Here is a 27,070-nt window from a genome sequence, read left to right as displayed (position 1 = left end):
GCGAGGGCGAGAGACGGGGCGGGGAGAGGGCGAGAGACGGGGCAGGGGCGAGGGGCAGGGAGGGGGCGAGAGACGGGGCGAGGGCAAGAGCGAGAGACGGGGCGAGGGCGAGAGTGAGAGACGGGGCAAGGGCGAGAGAGGGAGCGAGGGCGAGAGACGGGGCGAGGGCGAGAGACGGGGCGAGGGCGAGAGAGGGAACAAGGGCGAGAGATGGGGCGAGGGCGAAAGTGAGAGAGAGAGATGGGGCGAGGGTGAGAGACGGGGCGAGGGCGAGAGAGGGAGCGAGGTCGAGGGCGAGAGAGGGACCGAGGGCGAGAGCGAGAGATGGGGCGAGGGCGAAAGCGAGAGAGAGAGCCAGGGCGAGGGCGAGGGCGGGGGCGGGAGATGGGGTGTGGGCGAGGGCAAGAGACGGGGCGAGGACGAGAGACGGGGCGAGGGCGTGAGAGGGGGCGGGAGAGAGGGCGACAGACGGGGCGGAGGTTAGGGCGAGAGACAGGGCAGGGGCGAGGGCGAGAGCGAGAGACGGGGCGAGGGCGAGAGAGGGAGCGAGGGCGAGAGAGGGACCGAGGGCGAGAGACGGGGCGAGGGTGAGAGAGGGACCGAGGGCGAGAGACGGGTCGAGGGCAAGAGCAAGAGATGGGGCGAGGGCGAAGGCGAGAGAGAGAGACGGGGTGAGGGCGAGAGAGAGAGAGAGAGACAGACTGGGGGGAGGGCGAGAGAGAGAGACGGTGGTGGGGGGGGAGGGCAAAGGCGAGAGACGGGGGCATCGAGTGCGAGAGACGGGGGGGAGGGCGAGAGATTGAGGGGAGGGGGCGAGATTGGGGGGAGGGCAAGTGGTAATTACCATGCAACCCCCCCCCTCATTTTTCTCTCTCTCTCTGCCTTCCCCCATCTCTCTTCCCCTTCCCTCCAATCTTGCTCTCTTTCTAGCCCCCATCCCTGTTCCCTCCGTCTCCCCTCTTGCCCCCAATCTCACTTCCTCCCTCTCATCCCTTCTTGCTCCCTCCCTCTCCCCAATTCCCCCAATCTCTGTCTTGCCCTTGCCCAATTCTCCCACCCACAATACACCATCCCTCTCCTTCCCACCACCCCCAACCTCTCTCCCCCATGATACACCATCCCTCTCCTTCCCACCACCCCCAACCTCTCTCCCCCATGATACACCATCTCCCTCCTTCCCACCACCCCCAACCTCTCTCTCCCCCATGATACACCATCTCCCTCCTTCCCACCACCCCCAACCTCTCTCTCCCCCATGATACACCATCTCCCTCCTTCCCACCACCCGCAAGCTCTCTCTCCCCCATGATACACCATCTCCCTCCTTCCCACCACCCCCAAGCTCTCTCTCCCCCATGATACACCATCCTCCTCCTTCCCACCACCCCCAACCTCTCTCTCCCATGATACACCATCTCCCTCCTTCCCACCACCCCCAAGCTCTCTCTCCCCCATGATACACCATCCTCCTCCTTCCCACCACCCCCAACCTCTCTCTCCCATGATACACCATCTCCCTCCTTCCCACCACCCCCAAGCTCTCTCTCCCCCATGATACACCATCTCCCTCCTTCCCACCACCCCCAAGCTCTCTCTCCCCCATGATACACCATCTCCCTCCTTCCCACCACCCCCAACATCTCTCCCCCATGATACACCATCTCCCTCCTTCCCACCACCCCCAAACTCTCTCTCCCATGATACACCATCTCCCTCCTTCCCACCACCCCCAAGCTCTCTCTCCCCCATGATACACCATCCTCCTCCTTCCCACCACCCCCAACCTCTCTCTCCCATGATACACCATCTCCCTCCTTCCCACCACCCCCAAGCTCTCTCTCCCCCATGATACACCATCCTCCTCCTTCCCACCACCCCCAACCTCTCTCTCCCATGATACACCATCTCCCTCCTTCCCACCACCCCCAAGCTCTCTCTCCCCCATGATACACCATCTCCCTCCTTCCCACCACCCCCAAGCTCTCTCTCCCCCATGATACACCATCTCCCTCCTTCCCACCACCCCCAAGCTCTCTCTCCCCCATGATACACCATCTCCCTCCTTCCCACCACCCCCAACATCTCTCCCCCATGATACACCATCTCCCTCCTTCCCACCACCCCCAAACTCTCTCTCCCATGATACACCATCCTCCTCCTTCCCACCACCCCCAACCTCTCTCTCCCATTGTCTTTCTCATCACCTTCCCCCATTTGCCTTGCACCCCACCATCACCCAATTTGCCTCAGCCCCCCACCATCACCCAATTTGCCTCAGCCCCCCACCATCACCCTATTTGCCTCAGCCCCCCACCATCACCCCATTTGCCTCAGCCCCATGCCTTCTCTTGTGCTCTCTCTACCCAAGTCCACCTCCAACTCTCTCTATACAGTGCACCCCCATCTCTTTCTTTCTACACTACCCCTCCCATCTATCTCTCTACTGTAGATCCTCCATCTCTCTCTCTCTCTCTCTCTCTGTCTATCCTAGCCTCCGACCCACACCTTCCCCGTGTACAACATTCCCTCCCTCCCGGAAACCCTGACCGCCCCACGCCCCCCGCCCCCGGGGGCAGAGGAACCACTTCCGGGAAGCGCGGAGCTGAAGATGGCGTCGCTGAGAATGTGCCAGGAGCCTGTTGGTGGTTTCAGTTTCGAGAATTGTCGAAGGTGAGCCCTGCTCTAAATTCCAGCTTCACCATTGATCTGTTATTTCACTCTCTCTGACTCCCTGCATCTGCACTCAGTTTTATTGAAAAAAATCGTTTCTGCGGGTATTTGGACTTCGTCTCCAGGCGAGGATGACTTAACACATTGACCTGATCTGGCTGAGTCATTTTTCCAGGTTTATGTATTTTTAACTTTTAAAAGTTAATGTTATGTAAAGAACATTAATAATTTTAGTGAATTCGTTTGTGTACAATGTACGAATGAAGTATAAGCGTTCAAAATAAATCGAAATGATGATTTGTGCTTAATTTTGTTTTATTATGTTTTTGAATGGACGTTGATTTTTCTTTAATATATTTAATTGAAGCGTTCGCTAACAAACCGTCCCAGGTACTTGACAATCTAGTATTTTAAAGAAATGAACTTAACTAACTATCATATTTTGTGACATTACTGACTTGTGGAATTTTGATTTTTCTCAGCTGTCTCATTTTGCTTTTACCAACAATTCCTTTTGTTTAAGTGTGAACGGATTTTAAGGATTTGAAGTAGAAATTCCTTCAGTAGTTTACTTGTAATTGCAGTTTATTTTATGGCGACCTAAAGCTTCTAGTAAAACTTAGATGTTGTGCCATGACAAACTGATGTAATGCTTTATAATTGGGTATAGTGATGTGATATTGCATAACTGCTGGAATAATTCAGCTATTCTAATGAGCTCCTTTAACATAATGTTTTAAATGTCCACTTTAATTTTCATGTAACTGAACTGACCAAGCGACAAACTACACATGCTAGATATCAGAACAAATTAATAAAAACTGCTTGAAAATCTCATGAGTCACATTCAATCAGGAGAACAGAGAAGTTGATCATTAGAATTTCATTTTTGTTTTCTTATATGTGATGTGGATGTCAGGGTTATTGATTGAAGCTGAGATTTAAAGAACAGATGTCATTGATGTGCACAAGCTTGAAGAAATAAGACAGACATGAAATTTATGACTTCTATTTGTGCAGAGAGTAAACTCCAACACCAAATGGTTGGATCGAAGTTCTAAGCATATTGAATAATTTCTTATAAAATCGTGTCATTTACTCAGAGCAAAGCCATGACAGATTTGCTGTTTAAAATCTTTCCCATCTTGATTTAAAAATACTCAATTATTCTTTAAAAATTATTTGCTTGCTTTTCTCTGTGCAGGGAATCTGCGCATCCATGAGATTCCCTTCAATTCATCACTTTGTTGGCCAATATTTAGCTGTAAGCTTCAATGTATGTTGTCTTTAAGTACCGAATGCTTCATAGTTGTGTCTAATCCATTTGATGGTGAATGCTCCGAATTGCATTTACTCGATGCTTATTCGCAGCAGGCACTCTGGATAATTTTTTCCCCCCACTTTATTGAGGGTACTAAGAAAAAATTTTATCTTCATTTATTATCAGCGAGCTCAGAACAAAACAAGAATTGAATTTGGAATCTTGTATTGTTAAATCGATAACTGGGGCATCGAGAGAATCACTTAACACCATATTTAATTATTGTAGATGGATGTGAGTCACTGTTGTGCAGTAACATTTCAAGTGATTAGTTTCACGCATGTTAAATACAATTAGAAACCCATTATATTTTTCTTTAAATAATCAAGCAATGTTATGTAATTGGTTGTTAAGAGAAATCTTTCTACTCCCCCTTTTATTGCTGAGTTGTGTAAAAACTTAGATATTTTCTATACTAGAATATAGAGCACTTTAAAAGTTACACAGGATTTCAGCCTTGCGCAGTTAAAGTACATTTTTTTACAATTCAGTACATGTACTATGTGAGAAGGTTTGTGGTTATTCCTCATCAGGAAATGTGAATGACATGCTGTGAGGGCATTGTTGGGCTTTAGATTTGTCTGCTGTTACTGTCTCAGGTAATCGGATAGGATATGTAGGTCTTTTCTGTCCCGGTGCCTCGCTGGGATGGGCTTAAAATGCAAACTTCAGAGAGTGCTGTTTTACAACTACTTTGTGTCAGTGCGATGTAGTACAGCATCTAAGAGATACTTTGTTGTATTATTAAGTTATTTTACATTACTGCATGTATATGTGTGTAAAAAGTCGAATTTATTTTTTTTAAGCTGGTTTCAAGCTGAAATTGAAAACTGTTAGTTGAATAAATGAGTCTTGTATTTATAAACATTGTGGATCTTCAGTAATATGAGCTTTGTTTATTATAGGAATGCATTTATTGAAGCCGAACTTACAAAGCAAGGTTTAAAAGTTCTTGAAGCCAGAAAAACTGGCACCACTATTGCTGGAGTTGTATTCAAGGTAACATGTTTCAAATGCTTGAATTAGTAAATGTTAAAACAAACATTGCTTTTCAGTGCAACACAAATCATGAATCAGTGAAAATGGTGACTTCTCAGTACAAATTATTAAACAAATTTGAATGATGTATTGAATCTTCATCTTGTGATACAAACTGTTGTTAGCGAGTTTTGAGAAGATTTGTAGCTCAGGTTGAGGTTCTGGATGTGAGTTTGCTCGCTGAGCTGGAAGGTTCGTTTTCAGACGTTTCGTCACCATTCTAGGTAACATCATCAGTGAGCCTCCGACGAAGCCCTTTGTCAGAGGCTCACTGACGAAACATCTGAAAACGAACCTTCCAGCTCAGCGAGCAAACTCACATCCACAAACTGTTGTATTAAACTACAACTTCTGGTGTGCCATTAAAAAGAAATTTGTGTAGCAGTCATGCACAGCTACTTGTGTTTGAAACTTACCAAGAAAGTGATGGTGCCAATGTTTAAAACAAAATTGATTTACTGACAAATCTAATTTCTTTTATGCTATATTGTCTAATTTGAGACATTTAAAACCTTTAATACCCGAGTCATATTCAAAACAACAACTAGTATGAAACTAATTGTAAGTGTTTTGTTCAGGAGAAGCCACAATCATATCCTAGAAATTAACCAAGTGATATTGCCGTACAACTAAGTACATTTCTTTGAAATTTCTGGATGATAGGTACCAACAGGTTGGTAGTTATGACTTAGTGACCCTTCTTCATTTGACTCTGACTCAAAATGCTAATTCTGTTTTTTCACCATGGCTACTGCCAGACCACCTGCCTCTCTCCAGAAATTTCTTTTTTATTTCAGATTTCCACCATCCACAGTTTTTTGTGTTACCAACAGGTTTATGTTTGCCATTCCACAGCAAAATAACTTCAGTCAAATGAATGGGCATTCTTATACCAACTTTTACAATATAATTTTTAAGTCTTTTTCATCACCATTTTTAAGTTTCTACCTGTAATTTTCTCTAATTTGTTGGGCACAATTTGTTGTGCTGCACATGCATATCTGACAGCCTTAAGCATTTGACATGGAATTAAGGACTTGATAGTGTTCCTCTGATGGTATGTTTTCCAATTGAATTTTGGGTATTTTCTTCCTTGTGGTTTCAATTGGCTGTTTACATATCAGGACTGATTTTTTTTTTCTCTTTTATGATCATAATTTTAGAATGGAATATCTGCTTGCAGGACAGAAAAATGTTTTTATTGTCAATCAAGTTCAGTCAGGCTGGACTAGTGAAAGACAAATATTGCAGATAGATTTGCTTTTTGCTCCCATGTTTTGTTTTAACAGGAGTATCTCCATGCTGCTTAGTATTAACACTGATAGTTTAGTATAAAAGTTTTCTAAAACATTGTTAGACTTTGAACCCTTTTAAGAGAGTTCAAAAATTTGGTTCAATGAAAGCACAGTCTGATTGATTTTCCCAGAGTTACAATTGTAACTGTCAGAATGTCAAGATATAATCATAGAATCCCCACAGTGTGGAAATAGGCCCTTGCGTCCAACAAGTTCACACCAACCCTCAGAGCATCCCACCCCCCTATAACCCACCTAACCTACACCACCCTGAACACTATGGGCAATTTAGCATGGCCAATCCATCTAGCGTGCACAGAATGCTTCATAGTTGTGCCTAATCCATTTGATGATGAATGCTCCAAATTGCATTTGCTGGATGCTTATTCGCAGCATCCGGGGGGAAACCCACACAGACACAGGGAGAATGTGCAAACTCTCACAGACAGTTGCCCGAGGGTGGAACCGAACCCGGGTCCCTGGCACTGAGGCAGCAGTGCTAACCACTGTGCCGCTATGCTGCCCCTCACATGATCAAAGTCACAGGAGGATGGTGTAGATAATAGTTTAACTGTGATAGCATATCAATTAATGTTGTAGAAATGTCAGATAAATGACACCTACTAATTTTACAGGTGTTTGTTTTACAAATAGAGATCTTTCTTGAGGTGTGTAATTTAAATGGATAGATTCCATGTCAGTGTGCAAACGTTATTTGCAAATTGACGAAGTCACTTGAAGATGTGAGAAAACCATCTCAACTTTACAGATTCACTTCAAAGATCAAAGAAATGAAAAGACTTGTTTTAAGTTGCAGTGTAGCATCTTTAAGTCGATGATTTGCAAATTATTGCGTCGTGTCTCTCTTGAATTGAAGGTTATTAATTTACTGCTGTTTTTGATGGAAGCGAAAGCAATCTGTTGTTGAAGCAGTCTATTCATGCCAGTCCTGTGTTAGTTTAAAGTTTCCAGAAATTAAAACTGAGCTACCAATAATCAATTTAAACAATACTGAATATGCTTCGTGCTTTTCAAGCCTCGTGCTTAAAAAACATCAGAAATTTGATGAGTGAAAAGTAGCTTGATTACACAGCACAAATGAAGTACTTTCATGTGTGCTCTTAGAATATCCTGATCTGATCAAACAGTTTTGTTTATTCTTAAGGATGGAGTAGTCCTTGGTGCTGATACAAGAGCAACAGAAGGCATGATTGTTGCTGATAAAAACTGCTCCAAGATTCACTACATTGCTCCTAATATTTAGTAAGTAATAAATCTACTAAAACTATATGAAAGAAAAAAATGGCTTATGTGATCACTTCTATATTTTGTATCCTGTACTTTACATGCCACAAAGCCTGATGACTAGCTAGAACTTAAACTAAGTTATCACATTGAATTTCTCAGAAAAAAATGTGATACTCTTTCCAAGTTATATTATCTTAGCAAATTTTAAAATCTTTGTTAAGGAAATGCACAGCAGGAAGTAGAAAGAATAAAAGTTGTAATGCTTTGCTTATGTACCATTTCTGGTTATGAAGAAGTGTCAGACACTGAAAAATCATGACTTTTTGATGTTATCTGCTGTATTTTTGTTCAAGCTGTTTTTCATGATTAGTTTCCATTATAGATTTATACATAAGGAATAAAAAGACAGTAGAATGTTTTCTCCTGGAGTCTGCTGCACTGTTTGCTATGATCGTGATTGACCTTCTCCCTTAGCTCAACTTTGGCACCCCCATATCCCTTGATTCCCTGAGAGATCAAAATTCTGTGGAGCTCTGACTTGACTATAGTCAGTAATGGAGCATTTGCAATCTTTGGGATAGGTGGTTCCACAGTTTCATACAGGCTGAATAAAGACTTTTTTCTAGTTTCTGCCCTAAATGATCAACTCTTTATTTTGGGTTTGTGGCCTATGCTCCAGATGGGGAAAACAACAGGTCAATATAGCATATTTTGAGAAAATTAAGATTCAGTCAGTATTGTTGACTTAGAGGAACTGAATTATATCTGCAAATATTAATGTGTCCAATTATCCAGCAGTTTGTAACCCTTTTTCATTTAGTCTTGATGCTTCACATCCAACCTCGTTGGGGGGGTAGGGTGATAGTATTCTCATCAGAGTCAGTAGGCTATGAGTTCAAGTTCTACTCCAGAGATCTGGACATAATTCAGTGGAATCGCACTGTTGGATGTGCATTCTCAAGGCTGAGATAGACAGGTTTATTAATCAGTGAGGGAATCGAGGGTTATTGGGAAAAGGCAGGAAAGTGGGAGTTGAGGATAATCGGATCAGCTATGATCTCATTAAATGTTGGAGCTGATTTGATGAGCTGAGTGATCTTTTTGGCCCCAGCGTTATGATATGCCAAAGGCTTTGACTGCCCCCTCAAGTGAGACAAAAATACTGCATGGCGCTATTTGAGGAAGACAAGAAATTATCTTTGGTGTCTCAGTCGATAATATCACTGAAATAGATTATCCCACCTTAATCTTTCTGTACTTGTGGGACCTTTCTGTGTGCATGTTTCTTGTATTACAACGATATCTACCCTTCTAAACAACTGCACGTTCTGTAAATTGTTTCAGAATGTCTTCAGGTTGTGAAATTTGAGGTATAGACATGTAAGTTCCTTCCTTAATTTTTTTGTCTTCCAGTATTGATTTTCTCTCTCTTTTTTTCTCAGTTTTGTTTATTTAGTGGCTCAATGTGATGAGTTTTTGGAAATCCTCTCTCGCTGACACTACCCACTCTTTCAGGAAAAAACTTATTAATTTTCTGACCATGAGCAATGCCACAAGCAATTGCTAGTTGTACTTAAAGTCATGGAATTTTGTATCATTTCAGAATAGCAACTGGCTAAGATTTCTGTTCTTCTGTTTAGTTGCTGTGGTGCTGGTACTGCTGCAGACACGGAGATGACTACTCAACTGATCTCATCTAATCTGGAGCTACATGCTTTATCCACTGGACGCCTTGCACGTGTAGCCACTGCAAATCGCATGCTGAAACAAATGCTTTTCAGGTGAATAAAACCTAGTGAAATTACAAGTAATGTTTAACTTGCCCAATTTTATCCTAACTTATAATTCAGATTTCTAACTGGCTGATGGTTTCAGTAATTCCATCAGGATTTGTGCAGCATTCACCTTCTACTTTGGTTGCTAATTGGCAGTCTCAACTTCTGCAGCAAATGTGATACGAATGTGAGCTGCTGCCTCTGGGGGCTCCTGTACCTCGTTAGCAGTGGTTTTCATGGTACTTACAGATGCAATGGCTACCCTGGAAGCAATACATATGTTGTTGCTGGAGGAACATTTAGCCCTGTTGTCTACTAGCCAATACGCTGAAAGTCACTGACTGGTCATGTAGGCCAGGATGTGGTTTTATGATCATTAGCCTGTATGTGTTGTAATCCATGAAATATTACTGTGGAATCCACAGTGCATTGGAAGTGGGATAGTTTAGACACTGGAATCCTGAGGCAATATTGCAGGCTTGTTTCTTGTTACTGATCTATAATTCAAAGATGTCATTAGACAAAAATTGGCTTTTGGAGTTAAGTCAATAGTATAAACTTTTACAGGGGTGTTTCTAATTTTGTTTTTCTGAATCTGTTCCACATAAGCATCTATAACCACTTAACTATAAGGTTAAATCTATCAACTTAAGTTGGGGTATTAATTCATTGCAAAATGAGTAATGGTGAATCAGTAGCTCATTTTACACACACTCCTACTTCATTGGCCAAAAACTTTGTTGGAATTAATACCACAATTAATAGTCCAGCTAATATCCATTTGTTTATAGCATCCCAAGACTGGCCTGGCTACTTCCTTTGCACATTGTACATGGCAGTACTCAGGGAAGGAAAGGAACAGGAATTATGTGACATTTCTTTGGGGTTGCAGCTCATTATTGATATGTGAGAAAGTAGGCTGGAGCTAAGTACTAAAGCCTTTTTTCATGTGCAAAAGCAAGGTACTGCAGGTTGTGGAACTCTGAACTAAAATCAAAATATTAAGATAGCCAGGATTTGTGGAGAAAGCAGTGGAGTTAACTTTTCAGTCACAATTTTTTTTTAATCAGAAGCGCTATTCTAAAACCTGTATTCATTACTAGTTTATTTAACAAACTGAATTTAAATTCTCCATCTTCATGGTAGGATTTGAACTCACCATTTCTAGATTATTGAGACCCTGGATTCCTAATCCAGTAACAGTTCTGAGGAAGGGTCACAGGACCCAAAATGTTAACTCTTTTTTTTGCCTTCACAGATGCTGCCAGACCTGCTGAACTTTTTCAGCAACTTTGTTGTTGAACATTGGCATTGTATTGGCATAGTTTATCTCAATCAGTTTTTGACTTAGCTTCTTTTAAAGGACTTGCTAAATATCGATTAAATAGACAGCCCTGGATGCAATCAAAGAACATGATCCTGATTCGGTTTTAATATTTCCTGTTATCCTAGCTTTCTTAAAATTTGCAAGGGTTTTAGCCATCTTAACTCCATTTCTGTCCAACTTGTCTAGAGCTTTCATCGTCACTCATCATTTCACTTTCAAATGTATTCCAATTCATTGGACTTTAAGAATCACGATCAATTAAAGTGTTATGTGACTGAAATTTTATATTTAATTAGCAAGCTCGTCCATTGCAAATTCTTGTTTTATCCCAATATTTTACCTTCCTTTTATTGTGGAACAGGCCTAATAGCTTTTGATTCAGTGCAGTCACCTCGTCTAGCTACATTTATTTTCATACTCAAAGCCATACATTGAACAAACACAAAAAAGGAACTTTGTGCCTAAACATTCTGTACCATCTGAGAGAGTAGGAACTGCCGATGCTGGAGAATCTGAGATAACACGGTGAGATAAGAAGGGTCCCGACCTGAAACGTCAAGCTTTCCTGCTCCTCTGATGCTGCTTGGCCTGCTCTGTTCATCCAGCTTCACATTCTGTGCCATCAGCTCATTTGAATGCGGCAACTTTGGTTTCGGGGCAAGCAATATTAGAAATACCGACAGGAAAACCAGAAGCTGTGGCTAGAGAAATTTAAGATAGCATTTTGGAAATGCTATTACTGATTTTCTCTTTGTAGATGCTGTGTGACCTACTGAGTGTTTTCTGCGTGCTTTTGTTTCAAATTTCCTATATTCTACAATGTTTTGCTTTTCAATGGCATAGACTGAACCTGTCCGATATGTAATTTTTGATTAGTTTTTAGATGAGGGAGGTATGTGTGAGATTCATGAGTTCTTCTTCACCATGCTAAATCAAAATGTTGTTGGTGGTTTTGAAAGATATGCTGCACTACATATAAAATATGTTGCATGTTGAATCAGTAGTGGAGCCTGGACGCGATGCATATTTCTGAATCTTTATGCTAATTCTGCTACAAACTGAACCTGATGATCAGTTGTACATATGAATTATTCTTACATACTGCTATTGAGAGGTATAGTTTGATTCCTGATCTTGGATAATGCAGCAAACCTAAGACACCTGCCCTGCTGATTGAGAAAGCTTGTCAAAACATATGTGTCTTCAAGAAGGACCCTGTCAAAGAAGAATTGAAAGCCTGTGATTAAATGCCTTGTCTTTTATTATTGAGTATTATGTATATAATTTTAATGAAACAAAAATTTGAAAATCATAGTAATATTGAATTAAGATTTTCAACTGTATTTGTTTAGAACCTTTTTTCTACTCCAAGAAAGAAATGAGGTAGAATTCATTTCATTAACAATATGCATGTAACTGTATCTCTACGGTTAAATAAAGCATCTGTTACTTTTTCCTAAACTAGATATCAAGGATACATTGGTGCAGCACTTGTACTTGGTGGAGTAGACTGTACAGGCTCTCATCTGTATAGCATTTATCCGCATGGATCCACTGACATGTTACCATATGTAACTATGGGTGAGTGATTTATTTTTAAAGCTACTCAACATTCTTTACTAAAAGAAATAAAAAGGGAACAGAAAATTATTGTGTTGGGATAATGTCTGCCAACATTTTAGACTAAATTGTTCATTGAGCTCAAAATTTAAATGGGTTCATGGGCGTATTTATTTTGAGGTAGAGGTATTGGTTTTGATTTTTCAGAATTCTGTAGATTTTAGAATGATCCCTGCAGATTGAAAACTAGCAAATGAAACCTTGCATTTGAAGATAGGAGCAAGAAAGAAGCAGGGTGCAAAATTGCAGTCAGTTAATATCAGCAGTAAAGTGGATGCCAGCTGTATTATTTGGTATGGGTAACAGTACTTGCAAACTTGTATGACTAGGTCGAGTCAGAATTGACTTCTTAAAAGAAGCTACATTTGAGTTTTTGAGACTTTTAACTTGCAATACATTTAAAGGAATAGCAGTGGATATAGCATTTGGATATTCAGTTAGCTATCGTATGGTGCGATATTACAGAGAGATGTGAAATTATCTGCTTTGATTGGAAAATGACAAGGAGAATGTTTTTTGTAAATTGAGAGATTGGGATGTGTTGATATTTAGCTGAATCTGCATGACTTTTCACACATCAAACAAGTTAACATGCAAGTACAGAAAGCAATTAATTTCATCACAAAGGATTTGGAGTACTCAAGTAAAGGTATCTTAATATAACTGCATGAGTTTTGATGCAGTCACAGCTCGGAGTGCTGTGAGCAGTTTTGCCGTCCTTATGTGAAAGGGGTATGCTTTCCTTAGATGAGTGGAATAAAAATTCACTAGACTGATTCCTGGATTGAGTTTATTGTCCTATGAGGCCAATATTATCTTGAAATTAGAAATTAGAGGCAATTTCAGTACAGCAATAGAAATTCTTGAGAGGCTAAATTAAGTTGTGCTGAGAAATTAATTTCACTTATTGAGAATCACACATTTAGCCATTTGGGTTTGAGATGAGATGTTCTTTTACTCAGGTTTGAATCTGCAAACACAATTATGTTTCTACACATTCATCCCCTAAGTACAAGAACATCAGATACGTCACATTGTTCCCAAAAAAAAGCATGAACTTATGGTGTCGCGCAATAAGTGTTTTAATATTGAAGGAAGTTGATTCTTATGTGGCATAATTTATTTATTTGCTCCACTGCTGTGCATTTTATAGCCCCCTTACAGCTGGTAACTGTTAATAAAAATGAACAAAATCTGACTGCATATCCCAGGTTTATATTCCTTTGCATAAATGTAATAGGATACTGCAGCAGCATACTACAAACTGCAATGTCTTAATTATTTTCTGCTCTGCTTTTAAAATGCAATTCAGAAAGTGGTAGAGTGCTTTAGAAGCCAGTAGGTGGTGTCATTACACTGAGCTGTAACATTGTGCATGATATGGCTTCTTAAAAAGAAACAAAATAATGGAATTGAAAGTTGTATATGTAACTGTTTAAATGTAATTTGCGATCTAGAAGTTAAAGTTGCTTCTTAAGCATTGTATTTTAAAATTCTGGTCAAGTACATTTTAAAATTCTGAAAATGTAAAGCGCATTGCTCTTGAATTTTAAATAGGTCAGGTCTGATGGCAGTTGAGTGTCCTGTCAGCCGCTTTATACATCTATTGTTGACTGACGCCCTGTAAAACACATTCCTACTCTATTCACTATTGCAGTAATATTCTTGTATGGCAAAAGCCCATGTTGGACGAGAGGGGAGTAAAGTAAACTTTGTATGCTGGTATGCTTTTGAAAATATTTTAAAACTGTAATCACCATGATTTCTCATTGTCCATGCTTTATTGCAACTTGTGAGCTATTTGTCTTTTGCAGTTCCCATTGTCAATCACGTGAGAGTTTTGCAAAAGAAAATCTTAGCTTGAAAGGCAGCCATCATACAGTTATGAGGTTTTCTAAATTCTAATGTTGCTTAGTTAAAAATGTTCAACTCATAACCAAGTCCAACTTGAGCAAAGAAGATGTTCGGAGAGAACTACCTAATGATCATTCTCAATAATGGTAAAGGCATCAACTAGTTAAAAATGTTACTTTTCACCACAATAAAATTGTTTGAGAGAAATGTATATGTATGTCAGTGACTGGTGTTTAACTGATTCTGTCAACGTATGTTGCGGAGATTGATACAGTTTTCAAACTGAGTGAAATAAAATCCTGATCCCCACATCAGTATAATAGAGGTCATTCATATCAGGCTATCCCTATCATTCTGTCTTCTCAGTTTGTTAACTTCTGTTAATCCTGCTATTTTTAATGGTAAAGATGCATGTTGTAATACCAGTTACAAAATAATAGCTGAGTTTGCAAGATGATTGCAACTGAAGTTTTTATTTAAAATATGTTTTGTATTACTTCTCAAGGACTAATGTGCAAAGAAAGGTCATCTTTAATGTAATACAGGTTTTTATTTTGTTTGAGCTTAATGCATTTCTGCTGCCTTTTACATATTGAGATTAGTTTTTTCTGACTTTTGCCTCCTTTGCCAAGTGTTATTTGATTATTTATACTCCCCCAATATTTTGTTAATTATTCTTTTCCCTATTGGAAAATCCTTTATCTGTAAGCCAGATTCTTGCTGGGTATGAGTAATTGTTAAGTTTCCATTCACTTAAGCTATATTGCATGATTTTGGATCAGCGGGTACAATATTGATTTGCAGTTGGCAGTATCTTTTTTAATGCTACTAGGTGTGAAGTAGGAGAGAGCTCTGGTTTACATGCATGTTCAGAGCTCAGTTTCAAGATTCAAGTGTGTGAGTGAAAGCTGATATTTAAGTCTGCTTTGCTTTAATTTCATGAGTGTCCAGAAGATCCAGAAAGACCACTAATTATTTGCTAAACCAGGCTCAGCAATGTGTTGCAGTCATACTTTAGAGTCATACAATAAAGCCTAAGATGCTATCTGTCAGGCGTCTATTACTGCTGTTTGCTGAAGTTGGTTTGTAGTCCAATAAAGAAGTTGTACCAAAACACAATCAAAAATTACTGATGAAATTCAGCAGGTCTGGCAGTGTCTGTGGGAGGAGAGCAGAATTAATGTTTTGATTCCAGTGATTTCTTCGGTGCAGATGCACTGATGCTGCCAGACCTATAGAGTTTCTATAGTAGTTTCTGTTTTTGTTTCAGATCATTTGCAGCCTTTTCATAAAGCATTTCATAGAATCCCTACAGTGTGGAAACAGGCCGTTTTGGCCCAACAAGTCCACACCAATCCACAGAGCATCCCACCCAGACCCCATCCACCTCTAACCCACCTAACCCATACCACCCTAAACACTATGGGCAATTTAGCATGACCAATCCACCTAACCTGCCCATCATTGGACTGTGGGAGGAGACCCGCGCAGGCACAGGGAGAATGTGCAGACTCGGCACAGACAGTCACTGGAGACTGGAATTGATCACTGGTGCTGTGAGGCAGCAGTGCTAACCACAGTGCCACTGTGCCGTCCCTTTTTGTTTTATTATGAAGGATTTATATTGTCTCTTTCCATGACAGCAACAACCTCAGTCACTGCAAAGTAATGCTGATTACACTAGTCCTGTTAAATTGACTGCTGCGCGCAGTATGTATAGTATTTGTTGTGGTGCCATCCAAAGGCAAGAATGATGCACTACAACAACCAGTTGAGGTCAGCTTTCCAATAGAAAATATCCACCTGATAACTTGATGAGATGGCTGTTTGGTTTTGTCCAGTTTTTGAATAAAATGTGGGAATGAAGGTGGCCATTTTTGCAGGGTGACGCAAGGATACTTGAGAAACCTGGGGTGCCATAGTAGTCATAGATGATTTCCTTGTGTCCTAAGTGGTTCCTGAAGTACTGTATTGAATCCGCTGCTGTGTCTCTGAGAAATTAGACTGCCTCCAGCACACCTGCCAGGCATGTTCAGTGCAGACTTTCCTGGTACAGGTGCTGCTCCGCCACCAAAATATCAAGTTTTAATTAGCCTTCCTCATTGCTGCAGCTGGTCATAGTAGACTCCTCTCAGTAAACGAGTTTCTAACGTTATGTCTCTCTAGATGTCAAAATAATGCTTTTTTTCTAATCATTCAGTATGTCTCCATTCTTCACCTCACTTTTAAATGTTTGTGTCTTTTGGAATATTTCATTTTCATTAAAATTCAGGGATTACCGCTTTTTCATTAGATTCAAACAGTGTGGAAAAGGTCCTTTGGCCCATGGAGTCTGCGCTGATACAATTACCGCTAAAATTAATCATTAATCCCAATTTCCTGCACTTATCCCATATCCTTGAATGTTATATTTGAAGTGCTCATCCACATATTTTTCAAAGAACGTAAGATTTCCAGCCTCCACTTCCTTGCCAGATTCTCACATGCTGCTGACTGAAAAAGTTTTTTCCCACATCCCCTCTGAGTCTTCAACCGCTTGCCCTAATACTATGCCCTCTCATGACTGACCCCTCAACCAAAGGCAACAGTTGCCATCTATTCATCCTGCCCATACCCTTCAATCTTAATACCCTCAACCATGTCTCTCCTCCCACCCTCCCCAGCTGTCTTGCTGTAAAGAAAACAATCCAAGCCTAGAGTGTCTCCCCTTTTTAGCTCAATTTCACCATCCTAAGCAACATGCTGGTGAACCTTCTTTGTATCCACTTTAGTGCTGTCACATTCTTCTTGTAGTGAGGTGAACAGAACTGCATACAGTCCTTCAGCTGTGGCCTGACCAATGCTCTGTACAAGAATCATAGAATCCCTACAGTGTGGAAACAGGCCCTTCAGCCCAACAGGTCCACATTGACCCTTGGAACATCCCACCCAGGCTCATCCCCCTATAACCGATCCTAATCTACACATCCCTGAACACTGTGGGGAAATTTAGCATGGCCAATCCACCTCACTTGCACATCTTTGGACTGTGGGAGGAAACCAGAGCACCCAGGGAAACCCATACAGACAGAGGGAGAATGTGCAAACTCCACACAGACATTCGCCCGCGGGTGGAATTGAACCTGGGCCCCTGGCGCTGTGAGGTGGCAGTGTCGACCACTGAGCCACCATGCCACCCTTGCCCTTACAGTCTGTGCCATGACTGATGAAAGCACGTGTCCCATATGCCTTATTAACTATCTTATTCACATGCTCTGCTGACTTCAGGGTAAAACCCCAAGACCCCTCTGTTCCTGTAAGTTACCCAGTGTCCTGCCATTCATTAAATACTCCCTCATCTCATTTTTGCTTCCAAAGCACCTCACCTGACTTATCAGGGCTAAATAATATCAGCCACTGGTCTTCTCAGCTGACCGAACCATGTGCATCTTCTTGTAATCTACAACCATCATCTTCCCTTTTCAACAACTATCTTCACTGCACACGTTGGTGCCTTCTGAAAATTTGCTTAATATTCCCCCCCACTACAATTTCATCTATATCATTTATGTATATAACAAACAGTAAGGGTTCCAGTACTGATCCATGTAATATACTGGCCTCCAATCACTCAAACAGCCTTCTATTTCTACCCTTTGTGTCCTGTTACTGAGTCAGTTCCTGATTCTTCATGCCACGTTTCCTTCCATTTCTGCACTAAATGTCCTTGTTAGAGCTAATGAAAAATGGTTTATAGTTTAGAAGTGACATTTTTTTAAAAAATTACCTTGCACAACTTGATTTTTCTAAACTGGGTTCTTTAGTTGTTTACAATTGATTTAAAATCATGCTCCACAATATGCAAAAGTGCAAACCTAAGAGCCATAATGCTTTCATAAACAAATTCCTGATGCAATAAGGTTGCCAGAGCTGTGGCCCTGCTGAAAATCTTGATAACGACTATGGCGTGGTGAATGGAGCAAAAGGACAGGCAAAAACTTCAGAATCACCATCAAATTAAATAATTACTTAGCTCGGTTCCTTACTATGATCTTTTCCCAAATCAATTGATTGCACAAATGTTAAGATAGCAAAAAGTAACCAGCAATTTGCTTGTATATGGCTATTTATTATGCTTATTCAGTTCAACAACATTAAAAGAAAATTTCAGCCAAGTACCTTCACATTTTTCTGTTCAGAGAATAGAGAACAATAAAGATCATTCCATTAATATTCAAAACTTGTACCGGCTCAGTTTCTCTTAGAAATCAATTGTATATTTCTCAAAATTGTTGTCTTTGCAAAAATCTTGAAATAAATTGGGTTTTTGATTTTGAGATGCTGATATTCTTGAATTAAACTTGTGGAAGTGCTGTTGTCATTTTGGTGAGAGGGATGTGGTATGGGGAAAAATTATTCTTTTAATTCCCTTTTATTTGTTACTGGAATGGAAAACTGACCTCGACTGACAGTGTTTTAGAGAGGATATGGGTGACATTGTTGAATGAACATCAGAAAGAGTATCTTAAACTGATAATTCTATTTTCAAACTTTCCTTATGTAATTTTAGTTCTTAACTAACAATCTTTTAACAGATAATTTTAATTGTTAGATGATTCTGGTAATTTGTACAGTCAATATTAAGAAATCATCCTGAATATTGCGCAATCTGTCCCTTAAAGGTAGTTGGTTAACACAATAAACATGTTAACTTTGGTGTAGTTGATATCTTTTTCAGTTGAGGATTAAACAGATTATTTGGTGAACCCTCCAATACAATGTTATTAGCATTTAACTCTCTTTGTAAACCTCTGCTCATCCACACATTTCTGTAGACATCCTATTTTATGAAGATCATATTATCCTGCATGCCCGCTCTTGCTGATTTACACTCTCTCCCTATCGTATCTGAGTAAAAACACCACTTTGTATGAGCTTTTTGTCGTCTCCTGTAATCGTTCCTCCTTTTGAATCCATGTTCACTTGCCTTGCTTTTCTCTGTGACTTGGATGTTATTCTGTGTTAAAGATGTGCATGTTTCTTTTTCTACCATCTTACCAGAGTCTACTTATTTCAGAATTAATAAAGGAGTTTATTTTTTTAAACTCTGCTGCTGTAGTCGTTGCTTTGAGCCAGTTCGCTATTGCTGTTTGAATGGCCTGTTTATTTAAAGGTACTATTAGTTGAAAGCAGTCAGTAATATAAATTACAGGGCATTGGAACATTCAAATGCAGTTTTGATAGTCTAAACCTGTAATAATCAGCTACTTATCAGACTAATTTTGTGCAATTTTACACCCGGATATAGTCAGGATCAGGAAAAGTAAAAGAACGAATAGCAGCCTTAAATATGATCCATTTTGGGTGTCTTTGTAAAGTTACGGAGCACAACAAATTCACTTGGAAGATAATTCATTTGGTTTAGTCTGAATTATTTGTTTATTGCTTTAAATGCCCAAAACACCCTGCTGTTTCAACGTGATCTGTAAATACATATTGACACCTTTTACATTGGTATTTCACAAGGTAGGTGATACCTGCCTTTGTGGTGTCACTGTTGAAAGGTTTTCTGTATGATAGTTCTCAAAAATGAATTATATGCAACTCACTCAGTTCTACTTAATAGATATTGTGAAACATTTTATTTAGTGTTCGTCTTTAAAGCGAAATAACTGAAGTTAGTAATATGCATTTTAATTTTTCCATTTTGGATTGTTGGAAACATGGATTGTCTGAGTTATTATTTTGAGTCCTTCTGTGGCTGTACTATGTAGGCTTGTACGTAATACCTTTCTTAAAGTTTCCCTATTGGAAAAAAAACTGCATTAGAAATTGAGACCCCAGCCTCTCAGAAGATTAAAAATGCTCTGCTTACTCAGGAGTGAAATCATCAAATTAAACTGTTTGTGCTGACAAAAGATAAATTTGGTTTTCAGCAAACGGTGCAAGATAGTTTGATTGCTCTGCTTGTCCAGGGATGCTCTTGGCAGACACTTGTAATGAAATGTGGAGCGTTTGCATAAAATTAAAGTGTTGCAGGCGATCAGCAGTTCAGCTATAGGAAGGCAAGTAGAGATCTTCTTCAATCTCTTGTGGATAAACTTACTCCCCTGACACTGAAGTTGTTTCATATTCATAAATCAGCTTTTTGTGCATTGGCAATGTCGGCCTGCGGAGCAAGCATTACCACCTAGAGACTAGGCCTCTCAGCCAGGAACCTGGGTGAAAAATGATCACAATTGATGGGGCTGCGGAGTGCACCAAATTTTTACACAGAACAAGCAGCAAATTGAATAACAATGAGTAAGTGTGAATAAGCACTCTGTCACACCATTCTGACACTGATGGATGAGAAGGTCCTAAATGTTGTACTTTCGCCGCTGCACAGATCCTGTACTGTGGCAGGCTTCAGAATAAGGAACAGGCTGAAGTGGCAAATGGGGCCTTCGGTACTTAAAATGGACTGCTGTGTAGCATTACTGCAGGGTTAGGAGAATGCCACAAAAGGCATTTAGGAAAAATGAGAAATCCTGTTTAAAGGAACTAATTATAATGTTCTTGAAAAGGTGACAGCATTTCAAACAGCGAGACTCTCATAACCCCAAGACCTTCTGCTACTGTTTAAATTTAATACATGAACTTGCAGGTGTATAGAGAAAATAGAAATTCTTCAAGTCATCTTGAAAGTCTACTTATGAGGCTAGCTTGTACATTTTAAAAAGCTAAATGTCTTAAATATTCAAAATGCAAGGGTCTTTAAAGGTCAGACTTCAGAATGTTGGCTTGCAGCATAACTTGTGTCACTGATCAAGCATGTCACTTCTGTCATACTCGTTCAAACATTACACCATTTTCAACAGCCAGTGTAACTTTGATGCCAAGTTCGTCCATCACAGTAAAAATCTTCTTTGCTGCCATGTTTTACAAAACTAATTTTATGCCCATCATTGTTAGGCTTTAGGAAGAAAGAATAAAGCAGTATGTGTCTATATTTGTACTTTAATTGTTGAAGTCGACTATAAGGCATTCAGTAAAATTTCATTTTAAAGCAAACTTGAAATGTTCCTTAAGCTTTCCGAACTTAGAGCCATAGAGTAAAAAAGCATGGAAATTGACCCTTCGGTCCAACTAGTCCATGCCAACCCTGTTCCCAAACCAAACTCATCCCACTTGCGTGCATTTAGCCCATATCCCTCCAAACCTTTCTTTTTGATGTATTTATCCAAATGTCTTTTAAATGTTCTAACTGTACCTGCATCTATGACTTCCTCTGGCAGTTCATGCCACATACGAACCACTCTCCACGTAAAATAGTTGCCCCTCATGTCCTATTTAATTCTTTCACTGCCCACCGTAAAAATGTGCACCCTGATTTTGAACACACAACCTTTGGGAGAGGACCATTGCCGTTGAGTTTAGCTATGTCCCTCATGATTTTATAAACATGTGTAAGGCCACCACTCGACCTCCTATGCTCCAGTAGAAAATGTTCCCGCCTATTTTAATGACTCAGATGCTCCATTCCCAGCAACATCCTAGTAAAGCTTTTCTGAGCCTTCTCCAATTTAATAATATCCTTCCTATAGTAGGATGACTAGAACTGTACACAGTACTCCAGAAGAGGCCTTACCAATGTTCTATACAACCTGACTTCCCAATTTCTATTCTCAAAGGTCTGAGCAATGAAGGCAAGCGTGCTAAACGACTTCTTAACCACCCTGTCTACATGAGATGTAAATTTCAAAGAACTATGTTCCTGAGCCCCTAGCTCTCTGTTCTGCAATACTACCCAGGGCCCTACCATTCATTGTACTAGTCCTGCCCCTGTTTGTTTTACCAAAATACAATACCTTACATTTATCCATATTAAACTCCATCTGCCACTCCTCAGTTCATTGACTCATTTGATTAGGATCTGTCTGTAATCTTAGATAACCATCTTCACTGTCCACTATACCACCAGTTTTGGTATCTTACACAAACCTTATAACCATGCCTCCTAAATCCCCATCCAAATCATTTACGTAAATGACAAACAAAAGTGGACCCAGTACAAATCCCTGTGGAACATGGCTAGTCACAGGCCTCTAATCAGAAAAACAACCCTCTTCACCACCCTCTATCTTGTACTATTAAGCCAATTTTGTATCCAATTGGTAAACTCTCCCTGACTCCCATGTGATCTAACTCTACTAATTAGTCTACTATGTGGAACCTCGTCAAAAGCTTTGCTAAAGCCCACATAGGTAACATCTACCACTCTGCCTTCATCTATCTTTTTGGTTCCTCAAAAAATTCACTTACGTTTGAGAGACAAGATTTCCCATGCACAAAGCCATACTGACTATCTTTAATCAGCCTTTGCTTCTCCAGATGCATGTAAATACTATCTTTCAAAATTACCACTGACGACTTACCCATCAGCAGTATCAGACTCACAGGTCTTTAGTTCCCAGGCTTCTCCTTACAGCCTTTCTTAAAGGTACTACGTTAGTGCCCCATCAGTTCTTAGGCACCTGATACAAATATCTCTGTTAGGAGCCCCACAATTTCTTCCCTCATTTGCCACAACCTTTTTGAGGAAACTACCATTTTGTTGCTTTTGATAGCAATGTACTGTATGATGGAGTGGAAGAGGAGTTGTAGAAGTTCTCTCATTTTGAACCTGAGATCTCGGTATCTGTTTGTACAAAATTGAGGTGAAATTGCTAGGAGGTCCGTAGGCTCCTCACAGGAGAGGAATATAAGAGGAAGTGTTATTGCAAGTCCCCATTGTGTCACTCCTGACAATGAGTTTTAAAATTGCAACAGTGCAGGCTTGAAAGTAGGTTGCTTTCTTGGCTGATATTGTAGGGTGCAGAAAGACGAAGAGAAGCGTAAAGAAGAAAATGGTTTTGGGATTAACAGTTGACCCTTGGCAAAAAAAGAACACAATTTGTTTAAAGTAGGGAAAACAGATTTCTGAGGAATTATAGAAAGTCAGGTCCAAAGAAAACATATTTTAATTGCTTAATTGGGCCATAATGAAGAAAAGGACTTTTTTTCCCCCAAGTATCTTTAAAATATTTTCAAATACTTTTAATAGGTTGGCACAACATTGTAGGCCAAAGGGCCTGTTCTGCTCTATGTTCTAAGTACTGTTCCATCACTCATTGATATAACCTCGAACCGCAAACCCATTTTGAACAAAGGCAGATTCATTCAAAATGGAGAGTAGTAAATGTATACACTGAGTAAAGTCATGTTACAGCACGTGGAATATAGGATGGTCATATCGGAAAACCACCACCAAACCTTGCTGCTGGCTATAGCTGCACAGTGCACAGTTTTGTAGATTTTTCTTAGCTCGTGCAGTGGGTCCTTAGTAGCCCTGACTACCATTATGTGTAATATCAGTTATTTTCAGAAGATTATCTGTGGAATATAGCTCTGGAAGAAAGGTAGATCGCTTGCCAAATTAGATGCAATGTTATGTGAATAAAAAAACGTCATCTACAAAATACCTTGCAAGAACTGTGACAAACACTACATTGGACAAACTGGCAGAAAGCTAGCCACCAGGATACATGAACATCAACTAGCCGCAAAACGACATGACCCACTATCACTCGTATCCTTACATACAGATGAGGAAGGACACCACTTTGATTGGGACAACACATCCATCCTAGGACAAGCCAAACAGAGACACGCACGAGAATTCCGAGAAGCATGGCATTCCAACCAGAACTCCATCAATAAACACGTTGATTTGGAGCCAATCTACCACCCCCTGAGAAAACGAACAGGAAATAACATCGCCAACGCAGGATATGACATCACTAACCCAAGGAAACCTAACCAGATAAATAGAAAGCGGGACATAACACCAGCACTTAGGAGGCTCACTGATGAAGTTACCTAGAATGGTGACGAAACATCTGAAAACGAACCTTCCAGCTCAGCGAGCAAACTCACACCCAGAACCTCAATCTGAGCTACAAATCTTCTCAAAACTCGCTATGCAATGTTCCTCTAACTTAAAGTAACTTGCAGATACTAATTTATTTCCTCCTTTTATCCCTCACACTTTGAATTAGGAGCACAAGTTCATCGTACTTGGTTTTATTGCACTCGCATTTTCTATTACTGAGATAATGTTGTAGATATTTATTGAACAAATACCTGTATATTAATGCTCATTGTTAGAAAGGACAGTGTGTATATGCATAGTTTCACATGATGGAAAAGTTAGATTCCAGTAACTTGTCATATGTTCAGGGTTTGAGTGAAGATTTGTAGCTCGGGTGCTAGTTGTAGATGTTGGTGTGTTCGCCAAGCTGGGAGGTTTGATAGCAGTCAACGTCCCCACACTAGATGACATCTTCAGTCTTGTGGAGCCTCCTGTGAAGTCTTGTGCCAGTTTGAATTTATATGGTCTGGTTTTTGCTGCTTCCAGTAGGCAGACAACTAGCAAATGCTGCAAAAGCTCAGCAAGTCTGGCAGCATCTGTGAAGGGAAGAACAAAGTTAATGTTTCGGGTCCGGTGACCCTTCCTCAGAACCGATGGTGGCTGGGAAAACGTCAGTTTACGTGCAGAGAAAAGTGGGGAGGGGGATGGAGTAAGGAGTAAATGGTAGGGTAGATCCTAAAGAGAGAGAGAGGACTGGTTGGACAGAGTTGATAATGATCAGGTTGGGAAGGTGAATAGTTGTTAATGGGGACTACTAGTGACTAATAACAGTGTGTAATGGTAACAGGGCCTAGTCTGTGTGATAGGGGCCTGGGACATGGGAGAGTTTAGACCCTAAAATTATTGAACTCAATATTGAGTTCGGAGGGCTGAAGGGTCCCCAAATGGAAAATGGGTTAGGGTTAGGTGTTCTTTCAGCTTGTGTTGAGCATTGCTAGAAACACATGTTGGTCAGGGAACAGGGAGGTGCATTAAAGTGGCAGGTAATGGGTAGTTCAGAGTCTTTTTTTTGCGAGCAGAACGTAGATGTTCTGCGAAGTAATCACCTAGTCTACGCTTGGTTTTCCCCAATGTAGAGGAGACCACGCTGTGAGCAGCGAATGCAGTGGACTAGATTCTGGGAAGTGCAGGTAAAGTGTTGCTTCACCTGGAAGGTATGTTTGGGCCCTTGGTTACTTGGGAGGGAGGAGGTAAATGGGCAGGTGTTGCACCTTCGCCGGTTACAGGGGAAGGTGCCGTAGGGCTGTATGGGGGAGGTGTTGGGGGTGAAGGAAGTGTGGACCAGGGTGTCCCAGAGGGAACAGTCCCTGTGGAAGGCAGACGGGGGAGGGGAGGGAAATATGTGCCTGTCAGTGGCATCTTGCTGGAGGTGGCGGAAATGGTGTCTGATGATCTTCTGGAAGTGGATGCTGGTGGGATGATACATAAAGACAAGGGGACCCCCATCGCTGTTGCTGGAGGGAGAGAAGGGGGGAGGGCGGGTGTGTGGGAGATGGGTTGGACCCAGTTGAGGGCCCATTGACCACGCAGCTGGGGAATCCTCAGTTGAGGAAGAAGGTGGACATGCTCCCTTGTCGAAGTTGGCCTTATCTAAACATATATGAAGGAGACAGAGGAACTGAGAGAATGGGATGGAGTTTTACTGGAATTGGTGTATGAGGATGTATAGTCCAGGTATCTGTGGGATTCAGTGAGTTTGTAATGGAGTGTGTTTCCTAGTTTACAGCATCCGCAGCGTTTTCATTTTTTTTTAAACTAGTAAACCACATCCAGGAACACCAGCTAGTGACTAAACAACACGACCAGATGTCCTTGGTTTCAATACTCACAGATGAGAAAAACCAAGTTTCATCTGGGACAAGACTACTCTCATTGGACAAGTCAAACAGAGGTCAGCCAGGGAATTCTTGGAGGCTTGGCATGCGTCCACAGACTCCATCAACAAATACATTAAATTAGACCTGATATACTGACCATCGCAATGCACCTCCAGAGCTGACACCTACCAGAAGCAGCAAAACCCAGACCCCACAAGTTCGAACCGGCACAAGACAACAGCGCTATACGGGAGGCTCCACAGCACTGAATTTGTCACTTAATAAGGGGTCTGCTATCAAATCCCCCAGCTCGACGAATGCATCACCATCTACAACTTGTCATATGATTTTATACAATAAAATTTAGTTATTGAAGAGATGGAGGAAATAATACTACTGAACTAAAGTTCCTTATGAAAAGAAATAAAGCTTTTGTTTCTGCCAATTGATTTGTTATATGGAACTAATAAGATTGACACTTTGAAGTGTTATCTGATTTAATAGTAATCTGTTGACATCCTTTGTAGATCACAAATTAAGATTTTAAAAAGCTTCTCTGCCCCTTACATTCAGGAAAATCTAAGTTAATGTAAAAATTGAATATCTGATACCAAGCTTTTAGCCAAAAGGGGTTGACTTGTGTACAAATAAAATTTTCAAGGGTTCAAACCTACGCTGTCCTCTTGTCTCACTACTGTGCAGTGGTATGTCAGCTAATTGCAGAGTTACAAAGTCAGAGACTTGTGCAAAGGAGCCAAGCATTAATTTTACTATTTGACACAGATACAATAAATGCAGCTGCTTCTCAGTTGGTAGGCTCATCCCAGGATGAGTTTTACTTCAGTAATGAGTGGTTGGAAAATAAGAATTTGAATTGATTGGCCAAAAACCAGGGTTACCTTAGACATGAGATACATGAATTACTTTTTTGTCCAAAAGTTGGGAGTCCACTTTTAAATGAGAGCGACCGTCGCCCCAGTGTATACAGTAGCAAAATATTTTAAACTTAAAACTCAATTTTATACATCATTATTTATAACCTAAGTTTTGCTTTTTAGTTTGTCAGATTCAGATGCAGCAATAATTTCTTTAATACTCTTAGATGTAGTTGTGTCCTTCAGTATGTTCACATAAAAGTTGATTGACACCAGTCTCATTACTTTATTCCGTGTAT

General features: G+C 40.6%; 1 protein-coding gene across 1 annotated transcript in view; it reads left to right on the top strand.

The window, feature by feature from the left end:
- Positions 1–2,579: 2,579 nt before the first annotated feature.
- Positions 2,580–27,070, top strand: part of psmb7 (proteasome 20S subunit beta 7) — a 61,330-nt gene continuing 36,839 nt past the window's right edge. The window contains exons 1-5 of the mRNA XM_048559194.2: positions 2,580–2,670; positions 4,897–4,990; positions 7,490–7,587; positions 9,213–9,353; positions 12,140–12,255. Coding sequence (XP_048415151.1) covers positions 2,609–2,670; positions 4,897–4,990; positions 7,490–7,587; positions 9,213–9,353; positions 12,140–12,255 — 511 coding nt within the window. The 5' untranslated portion in view covers positions 2,580–2,608. The remainder of the gene's footprint in view (positions 2,671–4,896; positions 4,991–7,489; positions 7,588–9,212; positions 9,354–12,139; positions 12,256–27,070) is intronic.

The sequence above is a fragment of the Stegostoma tigrinum genome, chromosome 29 (genome assembly GCF_030684315.1).
Source record: "Stegostoma tigrinum isolate sSteTig4 chromosome 29, sSteTig4.hap1, whole genome shotgun sequence".
Lineage (NCBI taxonomy): Eukaryota > Metazoa > Chordata > Chondrichthyes > Orectolobiformes > Stegostomatidae > Stegostoma > Stegostoma tigrinum.
This window is presented reverse-complemented; position numbering and strand designations above follow the sequence as displayed.